The sequence below is a fragment of the Equus quagga genome, chromosome 11, assembly GCF_021613505.1.
Source record: "Equus quagga isolate Etosha38 chromosome 11, UCLA_HA_Equagga_1.0, whole genome shotgun sequence".
Lineage (NCBI taxonomy): Eukaryota > Metazoa > Chordata > Mammalia > Perissodactyla > Equidae > Equus > Equus quagga.
The window spans coordinates 61,873,528-61,892,598 of NC_060277.1; the positions used below are offsets into that span (position 1 = coordinate 61,873,528).

Genomic DNA, 19,071 nt, shown 5'->3' on the forward strand with positions numbered 1-19,071 from the left:
TCGTGTGTCTCACACACGCCAAACTCGTTCCTCTCTCTGGGAACTCTGCACATGTTGCCCCTTGTCCCACAAGCCCTTTTACTGGTTTTGGTGCTGCTAGCTTTTGCTTGTCCTTAAAGGCCACTTCCTCACGGACACCTTCTTCCATTTTTTTCCTAGTAAGCTAGTCCTCTTGGCACTAAGACATTATCTGAGTAACTAATAAATTCTGCACGTGATGCCTGCTCCCCTCTGGACCACGAGCTTCCAGAGGACAGGTACTGCACTCAGCACCTGGCATATACATCGCTTTGCACGGCAGACTTGGTACTCTGAATATTTGCTGAGTAAGGTGGAGAAACACTTTCATATGCTAACACTGCATTTGCTGAAGTGACTTCCCTATGGGAAATGCAAGGATGGTAAAAAATCACACATTTTCATTATACTGGTAAGTCTTAAAAACCTGGGACTTAACTAGCTTTTAGCGGGGACTAAAGTAGGCAAAATGGAAACCTAACTCATATCCTTTCCACTCCCCAGTTTAAGTCAGTACCCACCAGAGAATACTACTCTCGTCCCTGAGACAGTGACAACAAAACGCCACTTTTCTGCCCAGCCCCAGCTTTCAGGGCCAAACCTTTAAAGGTGTATGATAAAAGTTTTAGTGCTGGAAACTGTAACTAAACTGCTAAAGGCTACTGAGCCTGTTTAAAGAGAAGTGACAAACAGCAACAGTTTACATGTGCTCAAATGAAATGCAGACCCTGCCTGGGTACCCAATCCGAGATACCAGGACTCCACTGGCTCACTTCAGCTGGACTCATTCCCTCTGGCAGTTCTTCTCCTGACGCTCTCTAACACCCAACTTCCCTGGCTGGTTGTTCACTGCTTCCCCCACTCTCCTTTCTACGTTTTTTTTTTTTTTTTTTTTCCCGTTTCCCTCTTTTTATCCCTTTTTCTTTTCACCCACTCCTTAGGTCTTGACGCATCTCCTTAGCTAATAATCACAAAGAACTGGGCATATATTTCAGTATTTGAGGCAATTAATAAGTGTCGTGTTTCCTATTAAATCTCTCAATGTGTTACTTTAGAAAAAACTGAAAAAGTGTATTTGAATCTTGGCCTTGGACACTTGTTTTTCCTGCAGGTCTGTGATTGTTAAGGTATTTGAAGTAGCTCTTTGACTTTCTTTTCAGACAGATCATTTATTCAGCCATATGAGGATAAGGAAAGACTGACCAGTTCAAGAAATCACGGACAAAATCAGGCGCTTGAATCTGTGTAGTGAAATCACCGATCTGTACGTGATTGAGGGCCTACTTCCGCCACAGACTGGAAATAGGTCAACTAAACAGGTGCCCAGTTTACCCGGGAATCACTGCACAGGTGTGGCTGCAGCCCTCGGAGACCGACAACAGCTGCTGGACGTCTTCCCCACTAATGGAAGCCAGATTGCGTGTGTCCCAGTAGCTGAATCATGCCCAGTCATGGCAAACCCATTTCTCTCTGACACATCTTCACCTCGCAGCCTCCCTTGCAGCTAGGAAAACGTGAGAGAAACTCTTCTGGGCAAGATTTTTTTTTTCTCCCTGATAAAAACAAAAGGAGCATGCAAAAATAGTTCATCCTCTCACCACCCTCACAATTCCTACCTTTTATGTGGTTATGTAAAGACGTGATGCCTGGAGCTGCAGCAGCCAGATTACAACTATAAGGGGAAGCTCAAGCATTGCTGAAATTATGACCCAAAGCTGATGAATAAACCTTGGGAATGGCTACTTCAGGTGTCATGTTAAGTGAGATAGTAAGTGCCTTTTTGCTGAAGTCACTATTAAATCAGTATATTAACTATGTCTTTTATTTTCTGTATTCTGATGGACTGCCCCTCCCAGGGTTAGCTAATACCTTGGGACAGTAAGCAACTCACCCATGAGTGTGCATTTCAAATGCAAACCAATCAATCCAGAGCCCATACCCCAACCATCTCCTTTACGGGGCTCTCACACTCCGGGTCACCATCCACCTGCCCTAATCACCCCAAGGCCAGGTATCAGACAACTAGGGGCATCTGTGCCCTAGAACCTACTAGAATTATTCAAACCAGCCAATTCTAAACCTGCTCACCCTGCCTCATTCATTCCTTCCTGTGGAAACCAAAATAAAGGCTCTTGCCCACATCTTCCTCACTCTGCCTCCTTGCTGGTCCTGGTGCTTCCCCATGTAGGCCCTGTGTGACCTGTCTCCTCCTTTGAGGAACTGCAGGTGACAAACTATCTTTCAATGCCAATCATCTCCGAATCTGTGCCTTGCCATATCTCAAATTTTCTATTAATTCACAATATTTTAGCACACTTAGGGAGCCAAATGTCTCCAACTGATATAATCTGCAAGACCCCCAATCCAATGAAAGCCCTACAAATCTAGGTAACTTTATCTTGTCCCAGAAAAATAACACTAGAAGTAATCAACCTACCCAGCCCAAAGGCCAGTTTCAAGCCTCTGGTAAGAACATTCAGATGCTACTTGTGATACCAAAATATACTATACAATACATGAGTTATTTTTAAAACAGTGCCTCTTGGAACAAAGAAAGGAGGTGGGTCACAGGCAGGCTTGGCTGCAGGCCCCCACTCAGAACAGCTCCTGGACTCCCATATTAGATGTTTATTTGATTAAAGGATTTAATGTCTAAAGTAATTTTGCAAACTCTCCCTTTAAACTGTGCAGGTTCCCTTTGCTGAAATTCTTGAAATATACAGGACTATTTCCGTAGACATTTTCCAAAGCCATGAACATTTTATTTCTACCACACATAAGTGATTCCTGCTGGGAATATTAAGAAAGAAGAAACCAGAGCTGGGAAGAGAGAATGGAATGATTGATGACGCAAGCAGAGCAGGTTCTTGTCCTGCAGCATGAGATGGGATGAAGCATGAGGGCACATCCCACGGCAGTCAATAGAAATGAGGCCAGCAGAAGCTGGGAGGGCTCAGGGAGACCACAGGGAAGCAGAAGCCAACAACCATTCCAGGTCAGAGAAACCAGACAGACACCAAACATGTCTATGGTAAACTCAAGGAGGAAAAAACCCTCCTAGATTGCATATCCCCTTTAATGAAGCCAAGTGAAAAGTCTGAGAGTATCTTTTCATCTTTGGGGGTGTTGAGGGGCGTTGGGCTCAGAACGGAAGTAAGCTGCCATGACTGTTTACACCAAGGACTGTTCAGTGGAACCACATTACGCAACACTTTTCACTGCTAATGTAGGTCCTATACAAAGACATCAGAGGACCTTTATTTAGCAGACTCTCTTTATTGTTTCGTTAGAGCAAAAACAGTTTTCACAAGGGCCTTTATAGGTCACTTATAAACTCCAAAACCACAGTATCATTTTTTTCCCATGAAATCTTAAAATACAATTGAGGCAAATGGGGTCTATGAATGAGCTTTGAAGCAGGTGAGAGAAAGGGTAAAGCTTCCCTAAAGGTGGGATCTCAAGCACGCCCCCTGGGATCTTCCTGGTTGCCCCAGTCCGGAAGGACAAGGAGAGGGACCTCACCCTGCCTGGTGACAGTGGGGATGCTTCAGGCAGGGTTAAAGGGCGGGAAGAGGTAGGAGGGGCCAAAGCATAGAGTCACACCACAGGTCAGGTGGATTCTCCAACAGAAATGGCTGTATAAACAGCCACACAGCCCAAGAGCGGGACCCCTGTCATCAGGAGGCACGTGTTAAGCTGCCCAGGGCAAGGAGGGCACTCACGGAGCGCTTGTCGGCCTCTACCCCTTGCTGGCCCTGGAGACAGGCAGTGAGCTTCTTATGCGTGCTGTGGGAAACCTGCTTCACCAGCTCCAGGCGCTTCTCCACCTGCAGACAGAGCAGTGGGTAGGGTCACAGGTGAGGGCAACATCAGAAGTGGGGTTGTCAGTCTGGACAATCACAGGAAAAGAGTCCAAGCCACGTTTCTGTGGACTGCAGAGAAAAACATCCAGCACTGGAGAACTGGATAAGGAGCGATCACAGACTCTGGACTCTGCTGACTGTGCAGTGAAATGACTTCAAATGTCTCCTGAAAAGTCTTCCCTGAACTGGTATTCAAAATGCAAGGTACTATCCTAAAGGATAAACAGTTGTGTCTCTAAACAGTTTGCCTGGGGAGCAGTCCGAGCAATTTAAACAGCATTGGGAATGGCTGAGTTTTAAAAAGGGAAGACAGCTTGGGTGTCTGTGAGCTAAGGGCGAGCAACAATCTTACCTGAAGAAGGTCTTCACTCAGAACTTCAGTCTTTTCTGCCCTAAAGAGAAAAGTGAGAAACAATCAGTAAGAAAACTAGGAACTTAGTTTCACACTTGTTCCCATTCTCTTCACTTATGGAGAGATAAGAAAAACAGAGGCATTAGTAGCAGAAATTTCCAACAAGAGAAAATACAAACAATACCAGAAATTACTAGGAACCTTAAGTAACTGCACTCCAGCAAAAACAGGGCAGCCAAGATACTCTGAACAGTCTCTAGCTACACATGGACCTGGATGAAGGACAACACACACACTTCTTTTGTTCCCAGACATTTTTTGTTTTTATGAACAGAATTAGGTAGGTTCCCCCACCCATACTCCTTGGTCTGCCCCCAAACAAATAAGCAAAAATCACAGAAATCTGAGCAAAGATCAATAAACAGCAAGCAAGGAGACAGCACTGAGTCCTGGTAACAAATACAAATGCCATCACTGAGATCGGCACTCAAGTGTTAGCCCCACCAGAAAGTGAGGGGTTTGAACCTGAGATTAACACATTCAGGGAAAGAATGTGGACGCTGGCTAAAGTGGTCCCAACCTGTCAGCAAGCCCTGCCTCACATCAGACAAGAATGCAGATTTTCTTTGGAGCAAAGCAAATTATGGCCTAGGGATTCTCAGAGATAAGGTTCAGTCAATGGTTTCTCTCACACTGGTGTTTCTCTCTCTGTCTTTTCTCTTTCTCACTCTCACACATACAAACTGCAAATTCACATAAAAACAAATCACCAAGACTAAGAGTACAGAGAAAGAAGAAACAACATGTATAGAGCCTGAAGGACTTCAGTGGTTGGAATTATCAAAGACTGTAACATAGGCATGAAATATTTCAAAACAAATGATACATTAAAAAATCAGAGGACATTAAAAAATGAGAGGACTTCCACTTCTGGGAAGATGGAGTGAATGTATTTACCTATTCCTCTAAGTACAAAGAAAATCTCGAGGCCTTATGTATAAAACAAACATAAGAAAATTCTGAAAGGTAGAGAGAAGGCAGAATGGCTAAGTACCTACAGATCCAAGGAATGGCAAGATGGGGAATTTTTGCTTCACATATTACACACCTGGAGCTTAAGAAGCTGGTGACCTGACATACCAATGGATGCAGACAAAACAAGGCCAACAAAAGTCTGGTCTCTATAGCCAAAGGACCAGGAAAGGGGCAGGCTAGTAAGAAAATGTGTAGACAATAACTGCTCACTCCAGCCAAACACCACAAGAAAAACTACTGTGCCACCCCACTCACACCAGCAAAGGCTGAGTAGGAAGACTAGACTTCCACCCTTGCTAGGCTGTACACCCAACCTGTCCCCCTCCCCTCAACCAGTGTAGCAGTGTCAGAAAAGGATGAGCATGGAGCTGGGACATTACCACCGCTGGGCAGTGACAATGGAAACCACATGGGTAGCCTAGACATCCAAACTCACCTGGTGGTAACAAAGCATCCTCCCTCAGAGGGGTAGTGTCACAGGAGGCCCAGTGGAGAGACAAATCCATAGGACTTTCACCACCACCCAGCGGTAACAAGGCCATCGTCTTCCGTGGTATCAGTGGAAGCCAACTGGGGAGCCATAACAAGGTACTCCCAGCCCTCCCAGCCAGGGAGGTATCAGTGAAGGCCCAAAGGGGAGACAGAGTTTCCACTCCCACCCAGCAGTAACAAAGCAGAATTCTCCCTTCCCCTCCTGAAGCGGGAACAGAGAAAGCCAGCATAAAGAGAAAGTTTAAATAAAATCCAGAGTCTCATAATATAATACACACAATATCTTAGTTTCAATAAAAAATTACTCATCATACCAAGAATCAGAAGAATCTCAAACTGAATGAAAAAAGACAAGCAACAGATGCCAATACCAGGTTGACACAGATGTTAGAAATATCTAACAAAGACTTAACGCATTCATCATAAAAATGCTTCAATGAGCAATTATGAACATGCTTGAAACAAAAGAAAAAATAGAAAGTCTCAAAAGAGAAATAGGAGATATAAAGAAGAACCAAATATAAATTTTAGAACTAAAAAATGGAATAATGTAAATTAAAAAATCTCAGTGGACAGGTTCGACTGCAAATGGAGGGGGCAGAGGAAAGAACCAATGGACAGGAAGAAATCACAATAGAAATTTTCCAATTTTAACAAGAGAACAAAAATAGACCAAACAAACCAATAAACAAAAAAAACCCCTCAGGGACCTGTGCGACTATAACAAAACATTAAATATTATGTCATCAGAGTCTCAGAAGAAGGAAAAAAAGAAGGTAGGGCTGAAAAAATGCTCAAAGAAATAAAGTCTGAAAATTTTCCAAATTTGGCAAAAGACATAAATCGACATATTCAAGAAGTTGAGCAAACCCCAACAGGGTAAACACAAAGATCCTCACCAACCCTCACACTCAAACTTCTGAAAGCTAAAGAGAAAAAAAATCTTGAAAGAAACAGTAGAGAAATGATACTTTACTAATAGTGGGAAAAATTCAAGTTACAGCAGATATCTTATGAGAAACCATGGAGGACAGAAGGAAGCGGCACACCATTTTTCAAGTACTGAAAGAAAAGAAATGCCAACCTAGAATCCTATAGCCAGTGAAAATATTCTTCAGGAAGGAAGGAGAAATCATAACACTCTCAGACAAAGGAAAAATTTGCCATCAGCAGGCCTGCTTTAAAGAATTGCTAAGGGAAGTTCTAAGCAGAAAAAGGAATGGTAAAAGAAAGAACCTTGAAATATCACGAAGAAAGAAAGATGGTGACCAAAAATGGTAAATACAACAGTCTTTCTTTCTCCTCTTGAGTTTTCTAAACTATGCTTGATGGTTGAAGCAAAATTTATAATATTGTCTGATGTGGTTCTAAATGTATGTAGAGAAAATAATATAATTATATTATAATTGGGGGAAGGTAAAGGGACAGAAAGGAAAGTAAAGTTTATAGATTTCACTCACCCTAGTAAAATACTGACATAGTAGATTGTGATGAACTATGTATATATAATGTAAGACCTAGGGTTACCATTAAAAAAAACTACACAAACAGATACACTCAAAAACACTATTGATAAATCATAATGTAAACTAACCTACAGAAAATAAAAAGAACATAAAGCAATAAAAAACAGAAAGAAGAAACATATAACAAAGTATAAAATGGTAGACTTAAGTCTCACGATATCCGTAATTACATGAATGCAAACAGTCTAAATACCTTAATTGAAATACAGAGATTGGCAAAGTGGATGAAAAGCAGGCTGTCTATCAGAATCTCACTTCAAATATAATGATATAAGTAGGCTGAAAGTAAAAGGATAGGAAAAGACATCATGCAAACATTAATCAGAAGAAAGCAAGAGTGGTTGTATTAATATCAGATAAAGTAGACTTCAGAACAAAGACAATGATCAGAGACAGAGAATAGTATAATATAATGATAAACGGGTCAATCCACCAAGAAGGTAGGCTGTCTTAAACATGTATACACTAACCAGCGAAGCGCAAAATATGTGAAGCAAAACTGATGAAACTGGAAGGAGAAATAGACAAATCCACAATAAGAGTTGGAGACTTCAACATCCTTTCTCTTAACAATTGACAGACCGGCTAGATTAAAAAATATATATATATATCAGCAAGGATATATAAGAATGCAACAATTCCATTAACCAATAGAATTTGACTGACACTTACAGAACACTCCATCCAACATCAGCAGAATACTCATTCTTTCCCAGTGCATACGGAACACATACCAAAACAGATAGAATCTGGGGCCATAAAACAAATCTCAACTAATCTAAAAGAACCGAAATCATATAGAGTGTATTCTCTTATCATAGTGGAATAAAAATAGAAATAAATAACAGAAAGATAAAAAGAAAATATCCAAACACTTGAACACTAAACAAAACTTCTAAATAAACTGCAAAACAAAGAGAAAGTCTCAAGGGAAACTTAAAAAACTCTTAAACTGAATAAAAGTAAAAATGCAACATATCAAAATGTTTAACACAGCCAAAGCAATGTTGAGAGGAAAATTTAAATCTCTACATCCATACATTAGAAAAGAGAAATATTCTCAAATGAAAAATATAAGCTCCTCCTGCAACAACCTACAAAAAGAAGACCAAAAATAAGTCAAAACCAAGCAGAAGGAAGGAAATCATAAAGGGCAGAAATGAATAAATTTAAACCAACAAAAAATAATGAGAAAAAACAATAAAACAAAGAGCTAGCTCTGAAAAGATAAGCACAACTGAAAAAACCTCTAGGACAATTGAAGAGAAAGAAAAAGAAGACACAAATTGTCAATACTAGGAATAAAACAGAAAATATCACTACAAAATCTTGTAGATTTCAAAAAGATATCTTTGAACAACTATATATGTAAATTTGACAACCTACGCGAAATGCACTAATTACTCAAAAAACACAAACTATCCAATACACATACAAAATGCAAATACAATACAAACAAACACAATACATCCAATATAAAAAGCAAATAATGTGAATCGTCCAATAACCATTAAGAAATTGAACTTATACTACCAAAAGTCTCAAAAAAGAAAGCTTCAGACCCAGAAGGTGAGGATGTGGGGAAAAGAGCACCCTTGCGCACTGTTGGTGGAAATGTAAATTGGTGCAGCCACTATGGAAAAGGGTATGGAAGTTCCTCAAAAAATTAAAAATAGAACTACCATATGACCCAGCAATTCCACTTCTGGGTATTTATCCAAAGAAAACAAAAACACTAACTCAAAAAGATATATGAACCCCTATGTTCACTGCAGCACTATTTACAATAGCCTAGATATGCAAACAGCCTAATTGTCCATCTATGGATGAATGGATAAAGAAAATGTAGTGTATAAATAAAATGGAATACTTTTCAGCCATAAAAAAGAATGCTATCCTGCCATTTGCGACAACATGGATTAACCTTAAGGGAAATATGCTAAGTGAAATAAGTCAGAGAAAGACAAACACCATGTGATTTCACTTATATGTTGAATATTAAAAAAACCAAAACCAAAAACCAAAAAACCAACATCATAGATACAGAGAACCAGAGCACTGGTGATTGCCATAGGCAGGGGTTAGGCAGTGGGTGTCAAAAGGTACAGACTTCTAGTTATAAAATAAATAAGCCATGGGGATGTAATGTACAGCATCGTGACTATAATTAACAATACTACATTGCATATTTCAAAGTTGCTAAGAGAGTAGATCTAAAAAGTCCTCACCAAAGGAAAAAAAAAATTTGTAACTATGAACAGTCATGGATGTTGACCAGACTTATTGTGGTCATAGTTTTGCAATATATACAAATATCAAGTCATTATGTTGTGCACCTGAAAAAAAAAATTGAACTTGTACTACTAAAAGTCTCAAAAAAAGAGCACCAAATTCATAAAGCAACCATTAACAAATCTAAAAGAAGATATTAATAATAACACAATAATAGTAGGGGACCTCAACACTCCACTCACATCAATGGATAGATCATCCAGTCAGAAAATCAACAAGGAAACAGTTGGACTTAATAGACATATATAGAACACTCCATCCAAAAATAGCAGAATACATATTCTTCTCAAGTGTGCAACGAATATTCTGAAGGGTAGACCATATGTTGGGAAACAAGGCAAGCCTCAATAAATTTAAGAAAATTGAAATAATAACAAGCATCTTCTCTGATCACAATGCTATAAAGCTAGAAATGAATTACAAGAAAAAGCTGAGAAAGGGACAAAGATGTGGAGACAAAACAACATGCTATTGAACAAGCAACGGATCATTGGAGAAATTAAAAAATATCTGGAGACAAACGAAAATGAAAACATACCATAGCAGATCATATGAGATGCAGCAAAAGCCATATTAAGAGGGAAATTCATCACAATACAGGGTCACCTTAACAAACGAGGAAAATCCCAAATAAGCAACCTCAAATTACACCTAACTAAATTAGAAAAAGAAGAACAAAAAAAGCCCAAAGTCAGGAGAAGGAGAAAAATAATAAAAATCGAAGCAGAAATAAATGCTATTGAAACAAAAAAGACAGTAGAAATGACAATGAAACAAAGAGCTGGTTCGTTGAGAAGATAAACAAAATTGACAAACCTCTAGCCAAACTTACAAGGTAAAAAAGAGAGAAAGCTCAGATATACAAAATCAGAAATGAAAGAGGAGAAATAACAACGGATACCAGAGAAATACAACAGATTATAAGAGAATACTACGAAAAACTATATGCCAACAAAATGGATAACCTAGAAGAAATGGATAAATTCTTAGACTCTTACAACCTCCCAAAGCTGAATCAAGAAGAAACAGAGAATCTGAATAGACCAATCACAAGGAAAGAAATTAAAACAGTAATCAAAAGCATCCCAAAGAATAAAAGCCCAGGACCAGATGGCTTCCCTGGGGAATTCTTCCAAACTTTCAGGGAGGATTTAATACCTATCTTTCTCGAGCTATTCCAAAAAATTAGGGAAGATGGAATGCTTCCTAACACATTTTATGAGACCAACATCACCAAGCCTGACAAGGATAACACAAAAAAGGAAAACTACAGGCCAGTATTGCTGATGAACATAGATGCAAAAATTCTCAACAAAATTTTGACAACCTGAATTCAGTAATACATCAAAAGGATCATACATCATGATCAAGTGGAATTTATACCAGGGACACAGGGATGGTTCAACATCCGCAAATCAATCAGTGTGATACACCACATCAACAAATTGAGGAATAAAAACCATATGATCATCTCAACAAATGCAGAGAAAGCATTTGACAAGATCCAATAGCTATTCGTGATAAAAACACTTAGCAAAATGGGGATAGAAGGAAATAACCTCAACATAATAAAGGCCATATATGACAAACCCACAGCCAACACCATACTCAATAGGCAAAAACTGGCCACCCCTCTGCGAACAGGAACAAGACAAAGATGCCCATTATCACCACTCTTAATCAATATAGACTGGAGGTTTTGGCCAGAGCAATTAGGCAAGAGAAAGGAATAAAAGGAATCCAAATACGGAGTGAAGAAGTGAAACTCTTGCTGTTTGCAGACAACATGATCTTATATCTAGAAAACCCTAAAGAATCCATTGGAAAACTATTATCAATAATTAAAAACTACAGTAAAGTTGCAGGATACAAAATAAACTTAGAAAAATCAGTTTCATTTTTATACTCTAATAATGAACTCACAGAAAGAGAACTGAAGAATACAATGCCAATTACAATCGCAACTAAAAGAATAAAGTACCTAGGAATAAATTTAACCAAGGAGGTGAAGGACTTATACAATGAAAACTGTAAGACATTACTGAAAGAAATAGATAATGAGAAAGAGATTCCATGCACATGGATTGGAAGAATAAACATAGTTAAAATGTCCATACTACCCAAAGCAATCTACAGATTCAATGCAATCCCAGTCAGAGTCCCAGTGACACCTTATGCCTGTTAAAATGGCTATAATCACTAAGATTAAAAATAACAAACATTGGAGAGAGTGTGGAGAAAAGAGAACCCTCATACACTGCTGGTGGGAATGCAAACTGGTGCAACCACTATGGAAAACAGTATGGAGACACCTCAAAAAACTAAAAATAGAACTACCATATGACCCAGCCATCCCACTACTGGGCATCTACCCAAACACCTTGAAATCAACAATCCAAAGCAACACATGCACCCCTATGTTCATTGCAGCACTATTCGCAGTAGCCAAGACATGGAAACAATCCACATGCCCATCAACCAATGATTGGATAAAGAAGATGTGGTACATATATATATAGTGAAACACTACTCAGCCATAAAAAAAGAAAAATCACCCCATTTGCTACACCATGGAAGGACCTGGAGGGAATTATGCTAAGCGAAATAAGCCAGGCTGAGAAAGACAAACACCAGATGATTTCACTCATATGTGGAGTATGAACAAACACATGGACAAAGACAACAGTTCAGTGGTTACCAGGGGAAGGGGGGTAGGAGGTGGGCACAGGGGGTGAAGGGGAGCACTTATGTGGTGATAGTCAATAAATAATGTACAACTGAGATTTCACATTGATGTAAACTATTATGAACTCAATTAAAAAAAATAAAGTAAAAGAAAAAGAATGTGAGGCTTCCTTTCTCTCATTTATCTGTACTCCTTCCAGAAACCCCAATTTTAAAAAAAGGTCTCAAAAAAGAAATCTTTCCAACCCAGAAGGCTTCACAAGAGATTTCTACCAAATATTTAAAGAATTAACACCAATTCTACATAAGCTCTTCCAGAATATAGAAAAGGACGGAACACTTCCCAATTCGTTTGATGAAGCTAGTATTCCTTTGATACCAAACCAGACAAAGAACAGTAAAATAAAAAAAGAGAGAGAGAGAGATAACCATAGACCAATCTTCTTTGTGAATATAGATGCAAAAGTCCTTAAGAAAACATTACCAAATGGAATTCAATAATAGATAAAAAGAATTAATCACCATGACCAAATTGGGCTTATTCCAGGGAGACTATTCCAGGGATCTGAAAATCAATCAATGTAATCCATCATATTAACAGAATAAAGAAGAAAAACCACATGATCATATCCACGGATGTAGAAAAAGCATTTGACAAAATTCAACACCTATTCTTGGTAAAAACTCTCAGAAAATCAGTAATAGAAGGGAACTTCCTCAACTTGATAAGTAATATCTGCAAAAAAGTAAACCTACAATTAACATTATACTGAACGATGAAAGACAGAATGTTTTCCCCACTAAGACCAGGATCAAAGCAAGTATGTCTGCACTTGACACTCATTCAACATAGTGCTGGACGCTTGACTCAGTGCAATCAGGCAAGAAAAGGAAACAAGAGGCATATAAAGCTCAAAGGAACAAACAATAATGTCCCTATTTCCAGATGATATGATTGTCTATATAAAAATGCCAAGGAATCTACCCCAAAAATGCCTAAAACTAATAAATGAGTTCGGCAAGGTTGCATGACATAAGGTAAACATACAAAAAAACCTTTATTTCTATATACTAGTAATGATCACATGAATGTGGAAATTGAAAATAAAATACCATTGACAATTGCTTTAAAAAATAAAATACTTAGGTATAAATCTATCAAAATACGCACAGAATGTGTATGCTCAAAACTATAAAATACTTATGAAAAAAATCAAAGATCTAAAATGGAGAGACGTTATGTCTGTGGATTAGAGGACTCAACATAATACAGATGTCGATACTCACAAAATTAGTCATAGATTAAATGTAATCCCAAGCAAAATTTCACCAGGATTTCTTGTAGATATAGACAAACATTCTAAAATTGATATGAAACTGCAAAGGAAGTAGAAGATCTAAAATAATTTTTAGAAAAGATAAATTTGTAGGATTCACTACCTCACTATAAAATTAAGTAATCAAAGGGATAGTGAAAAGTTAAAAAGATCAATGGGCCAGAATAAAGAAAACAGACACAGACAAATAAAACCAACTGATTTTTGACAAATGTACAAAGGCAATTCAATGGAGGAAGAAGTCTAACAAATTGTGCTAGTACAATTGGACATTCATATGCAAAAAAAATGAACCTTGACCCATACTTGATATCATATATAAAAACTAACTCATAATGGATCATGAACTTAAATAGAAAACATAAGACTACAAAACTTTTGAAGAAAACGTATGAGAAAATATCTCCGACCTTGGGTTAGGCAATGAGTTCTTAGATATCACATCAAAAGCATGATCCCTAAAAGAAAAACAACTTGATACATTAGACTTCATCAAAATTAAAAGCTTTGGCTCTGTGAAAGGTAGCGTTAAAAGATGAAAAGACAACCCACAAAAAGAGAAAATATTTGCAGATCACATATATGATAAAAGAATTGTATGCAGAATAAAGAACTCTCAAATTCAACAATAAGAAAACAATCTTATCTTAAAAATAGGCAAAAAAATCTGAAGAGAAACTTTATCAAGGAAGATATATGCATGGCAAATAAGCACAAGAAAAATTGCTCAACATCATTACCCACTAGGAAAATGCAAATTAATACCTGAAGGAGATACACTATTAAAATGACAAAATAATAACAACAAAAAACTCCCCCAAATCTGACCATATAAAGTTCTGGAGAAAAGGAAAAGCAACTGGAATTCTCACACATTGCTAGGGGTGGGGGCAATGCAAAATGGTAAAGCCACTGTGGAAAACAGCTTGGCAGTTGTCATATGACCCTGCAATCCTACTCTAGAAAAACGAAAGTTGATGTTCACAAAAACACAAAAAAACTCATGAATGTTCATTGCAGCTTTATTTGTAACAACAAAAAGTTGGAAACAACTCAAATGTCCTTCAACGGGTAAACGGATTAACAAAGAATAGTACTCAGCAATAAACAGGAAGGGACTATTGACGCATGCTAAAACATGGAGAGTTGTCAAACACATTATGCTCAGTGACAAAAGCCTACCTCAAAGGTTAAATACATACTGAATGATTCCATTTATACGACATGCTGGAAAAGCAAAACTGTAAAGATGGAAAACAGAATATGTGGTGAGGCACACCAATTGGGGTGGGTGAGAATTTGAGTCCAAAGAGAATTTTTTAATGTGGTGGTGGTTACACAAAGCTATGGATGTGTTAAACTCATAGAACTGTACTGAAAAAGTGAAGTTTACTTTATGTAAACTTTAAAAGTAAAAAAAGATTTTTTTTAAGATAGAACTGAGATACAAGACAGCAATATCACATAAGTCAAGGAGGGAGGATGACTCGAGTTACGTATTCTAAGCTCCCACTGTTGGATGTTAGAGGAGTTAAAATAATTTAGATTTTGTTAAGCTAAAACATGATAAACATTTCAAGGGAAAGAGCAAAAGAGTAGAAAGAATATATATATATATATATATCTTCCAAATCAACAGAGGCAAAATAATCAAAATAAGAACAAAACATAACAATCCACAATAGAAACTCTAAATCAAAACAATGGGAACAGATAGTAGCAGGCGAAGCAGTACAAAAAAGAAAAAACAGAAAGCACAGACTAAAATATAAGACACAGGTTCAAATAGATCATTAATAAAAATGTACTAAATATGCCAGTTAAAAGCTAAAGATGTCCAGCTTAGATATTAAAAAATCTAGCTCTATGCTAATTATAAGAGCTATATCTAAAACATAAAAAATCAGAAAGATTGAAGAGAAAAAAACACATACCAGGCTACTGGTAATTAATATTATGTTGATATTAGCCCAAATAGACTTTGAGGCAAAAAAAAAAAAGAAAATTATAAGGGAGAGAGGATCACAATACAATGACAGAAAAATTTAATTCGTCAAGAAGCTATGAGAATTCTCAACTTGGGTACACCTTATAAGAATCACCTAACATATAAATCAAAACTAACAGAACCTCAGGGAAGCCCTAAAAAAATGTACCATAATTGAAGATGTCATCATTCCTCTTTCAATGAATGAGAGGTAAAGCAGAAAAAAAGTTAGCAAAGACATTGAGGATTTAAAACACATAAGTTAACAGGATTTATTTAATAGAGTAAATCCTATCTATCATGGAATTCTGAATCTAATCATTATAGAATATAAATTCTTCTCATGCGCACAAGAATTCATTTCCCAAAATTAACCACTTCCAGCCTATAAAACACCTCTCAACAAACATCAAAGGACAGACGCTACACAGATGATGTTCTCTGACCCCAATGTAATTTTGGTTGAAGTGAATAACAAAAAAGTTAAAATAAAAAATTTGGAAACTTTAAAACAATTCTAAATAGCTCATTCTTTCTGGTCTGTCTTAGGCTGGAAGCTCTGCTGAAAACTGTCCGTTATGGGTGACCCTGCTGGTATATGAAATATCGGGGGCATGGCTTTCAGCATCACAGCAACATGCAGCCACCACAATATGACAACTGACAGACAGATGGGTGATGTGGTTCCCTGAGCAGAAGACTAACCTGGGCCACGGCAGTGAGAGCTGAATCCTAACCACGAGACCACCAGGGTTGGCTTTCCAAAGTTATACAAACTCTTAACAAAATAGAAAAAGCAGCAACCCATTGCAACTTATTCTAAGAAACAAGTATAACTTGATACCAAAACTAGACAAGGACCCCACAAGGGAAACTTTAGATCAGTCTTATATATTAACAATGATAAATTTATCCTAAACAAAATAAATTAGCACATTAAGAGCGAGTTAGAGTAATTGCTGGAATGCAAGAGTGGTTTCACTTTAGATGTCTGCAGGTGTAATTCATGGCATTGACAGATCAAAGGATAAAACATGAGGATCTCAAACTGCAGACAAAATATTTAATAGAATTCAACGCCTGTTCACAAAAAGTAGAAAAAGTAAGGAAAATCCTTAGCTTGATTTTTTTAAAGTACCTACGAAACATTATTCTTAATGGGAACACGTTAAAAATATTCCTTTTATAATCAAGAATAAGACAACTATACCACCATCACCATCGAGCTCAGTAAGACACTGAAACAGATTTCAAAACTGAAAAGAAACTAAACTGAGGGGCTGGCCCCGTGGCCGAGTGGTTGAGTTCGCACGCTCCGCTGCAGGCGGCCCAGTGTTTCGTCAGTTCAAATCCTGGGCGCGGACATGGCACTGCTCATCGGACCACGCTGAGGCGGCATCCCACATGCCACAACTAGAAGAACCCACAATGAAGAATACACAACTATGTACCGGGGGGCTTTGGGGAGAAAAAGGAAAAAAAATAAAAAAATCTTTAAAAAAAAAAAAAAAAAAAGAAACTAAACTGACATAATCTACAGAAATTATTAAAAATAATAAAAGTTTAGAAAGATGGAGGGAGATATAAGATCAATATAACCAATAAATACTTAGAAAACAATTTTAAAAATCATTTAACAGAAAAAAAGTTGAAATAAATTTAATAAAGGATGGGCAATATCTTTATGGAGAAAAAAATTAATAAAAGACATTCAGAAAGACAAATCAAGAGATATGCTCTATCTATGGGTAGGCAGAATTCATTTTGTGAAGATATCAGTTCTCTTCATATCAATGCAATTTTAATGAAAATTCCAAATAAGAATTTATATAAACTAATTTAACAAGCTGAATCTAAAATTTATATGGACATGAAAAGACTTAAGAAAAAAACCATGATTATCCTTAAGGAAGAGCTTCACTATCAGATGTTGAAATTTATCAAAGTCAGAGTAATTAAGACAGTATTATATCAGTGTTCACAATGAACATGGGAACAGAGGGGAGTGCCCAGGAATAGATCCACACAAATGTAGAAAAATGACAGATGTTACAGGTGTTATCCCAGACTGGGGAAGAGAGGAGGAGAACATGAGTTATTCAATAAGTAATTCTGGGTCAACTGTTCATCCATAAAGAAAACAAAAAAAGAAAGAAATAGAGTTTTACTCCACCAGGCATAAAAGTCAAGTCCCGATGAATTAAAGACTTACATGTAAAAGGCAAGACATTAAAACTTCTAGAAAAAAATACATAGACTATATTATATTTCTGACCATGGAGTGAAACTTTTGAAAAAAACATACAGAAGATTAACCATATAAGAATAATAAATATATTGACATGAAAATTAACAACTTCTGTTACAGTGGTTGGAAAAAAAAGATGAGAATAAAGTCAGAAAACAGAAAAAGATACGTGTAAGAAAATAAAACTGCCATAGGATTAACATTCAGACTGGATCAAGAGCTCTTGCAAGTCAATGAAAAAAATCAACTCTGCACAAAAATGGGCTAAATGCTAGCACTCCTTAAAAGAGAAAATTCTAATGATTAAAAAATACATAAAAACTTGATCAACCTCATTAGTAAGCAGGAATAGACAAATTCAAACTACAAAGAGACACCATTCTATACTGCCAGTTTGACAAAAACGCACGTCTGACAACTCCAAATGGTGAAGGTACGGAATACTGGGAACCTCTGCAGACCACCACTCTAAGTGAAAATTGTTAAAAGCATCGTAGAAAACAATGTGTCATTATCTTGTACATCTGACACTCAAACTCAGTACCCAAAAGAAACATCTTCTAACAGAACAGTACTTACTGCTACCATGTTTGGTGCACACTAATATTTTCTACTATGCTCACTAAACCCATTTCACTCACACTAACTAACGGGTGGGGAGCCGCATTCAGCCAACACTGTCCTGGAGAAACCCTGAGACATTTACAAAACAGTCACAGCAGGTTTCTTTTTTTTTTGTAAAACAAAAGAATTAGGGGAAAAAAAGGCCATTGAAAAGAAAACAAAGAAATTGGGATTATTCACATAATGACATATCGTACAGTAATAATAGGTAATAAAATAAAATTTACCAAAAACAACATGGGTGATTCTTAGAAGTATGAGGTTCAATGGGGGAGAAAATAACAGAAAGATTACTTAAATCACGATAACATTTTCATAAAGTTCAAAATCAAACACCACTAAACAACATATTAAAGGATAAATACAAATGTAGTAAAATGAAAAGAAAGCAAGAGCACTATAATCACAAAATTTCAAATAGTGGTTATCTCTGGGAAAGGAGGTGGGGTTGGGGTCAGGAGGGAAACACAGGGGGCGTCAACATCATTGGCAATGATCTGGTTCTGAATATGCGTAGTAGGTTCATGGCTTGCTTAATATGCTTCAGAACACATATACAAGAATATAGGCAATCTACCTATTAAACAACAGACAATATAAAAATAAAAAATA

General features: G+C 37.2%; 1 protein-coding gene across 2 annotated transcripts in view; it reads right to left on the minus strand.

The window, feature by feature from the left end:
- The window catches only part of ARHGAP44 (Rho GTPase activating protein 44), a 184,821-nt gene that overhangs the window by 78,982 nt on the left and 86,768 nt on the right, over window positions 1-19,071 (minus strand). For both annotated transcript variants that reach the window (XM_046675631.1, XM_046675632.1), the window contains exons 2-3: window positions 4,234-4,273; window positions 3,741-3,845 (exon numbers count right to left, since the gene is read on the minus strand). In XM_046675631.1, the coding sequence (XP_046531587.1) occupies window positions 3,741-3,845; window positions 4,234-4,273 (145 nt within the window). The remainder of the gene's footprint in view (window positions 1-3,740; window positions 3,846-4,233; window positions 4,274-19,071) is intronic.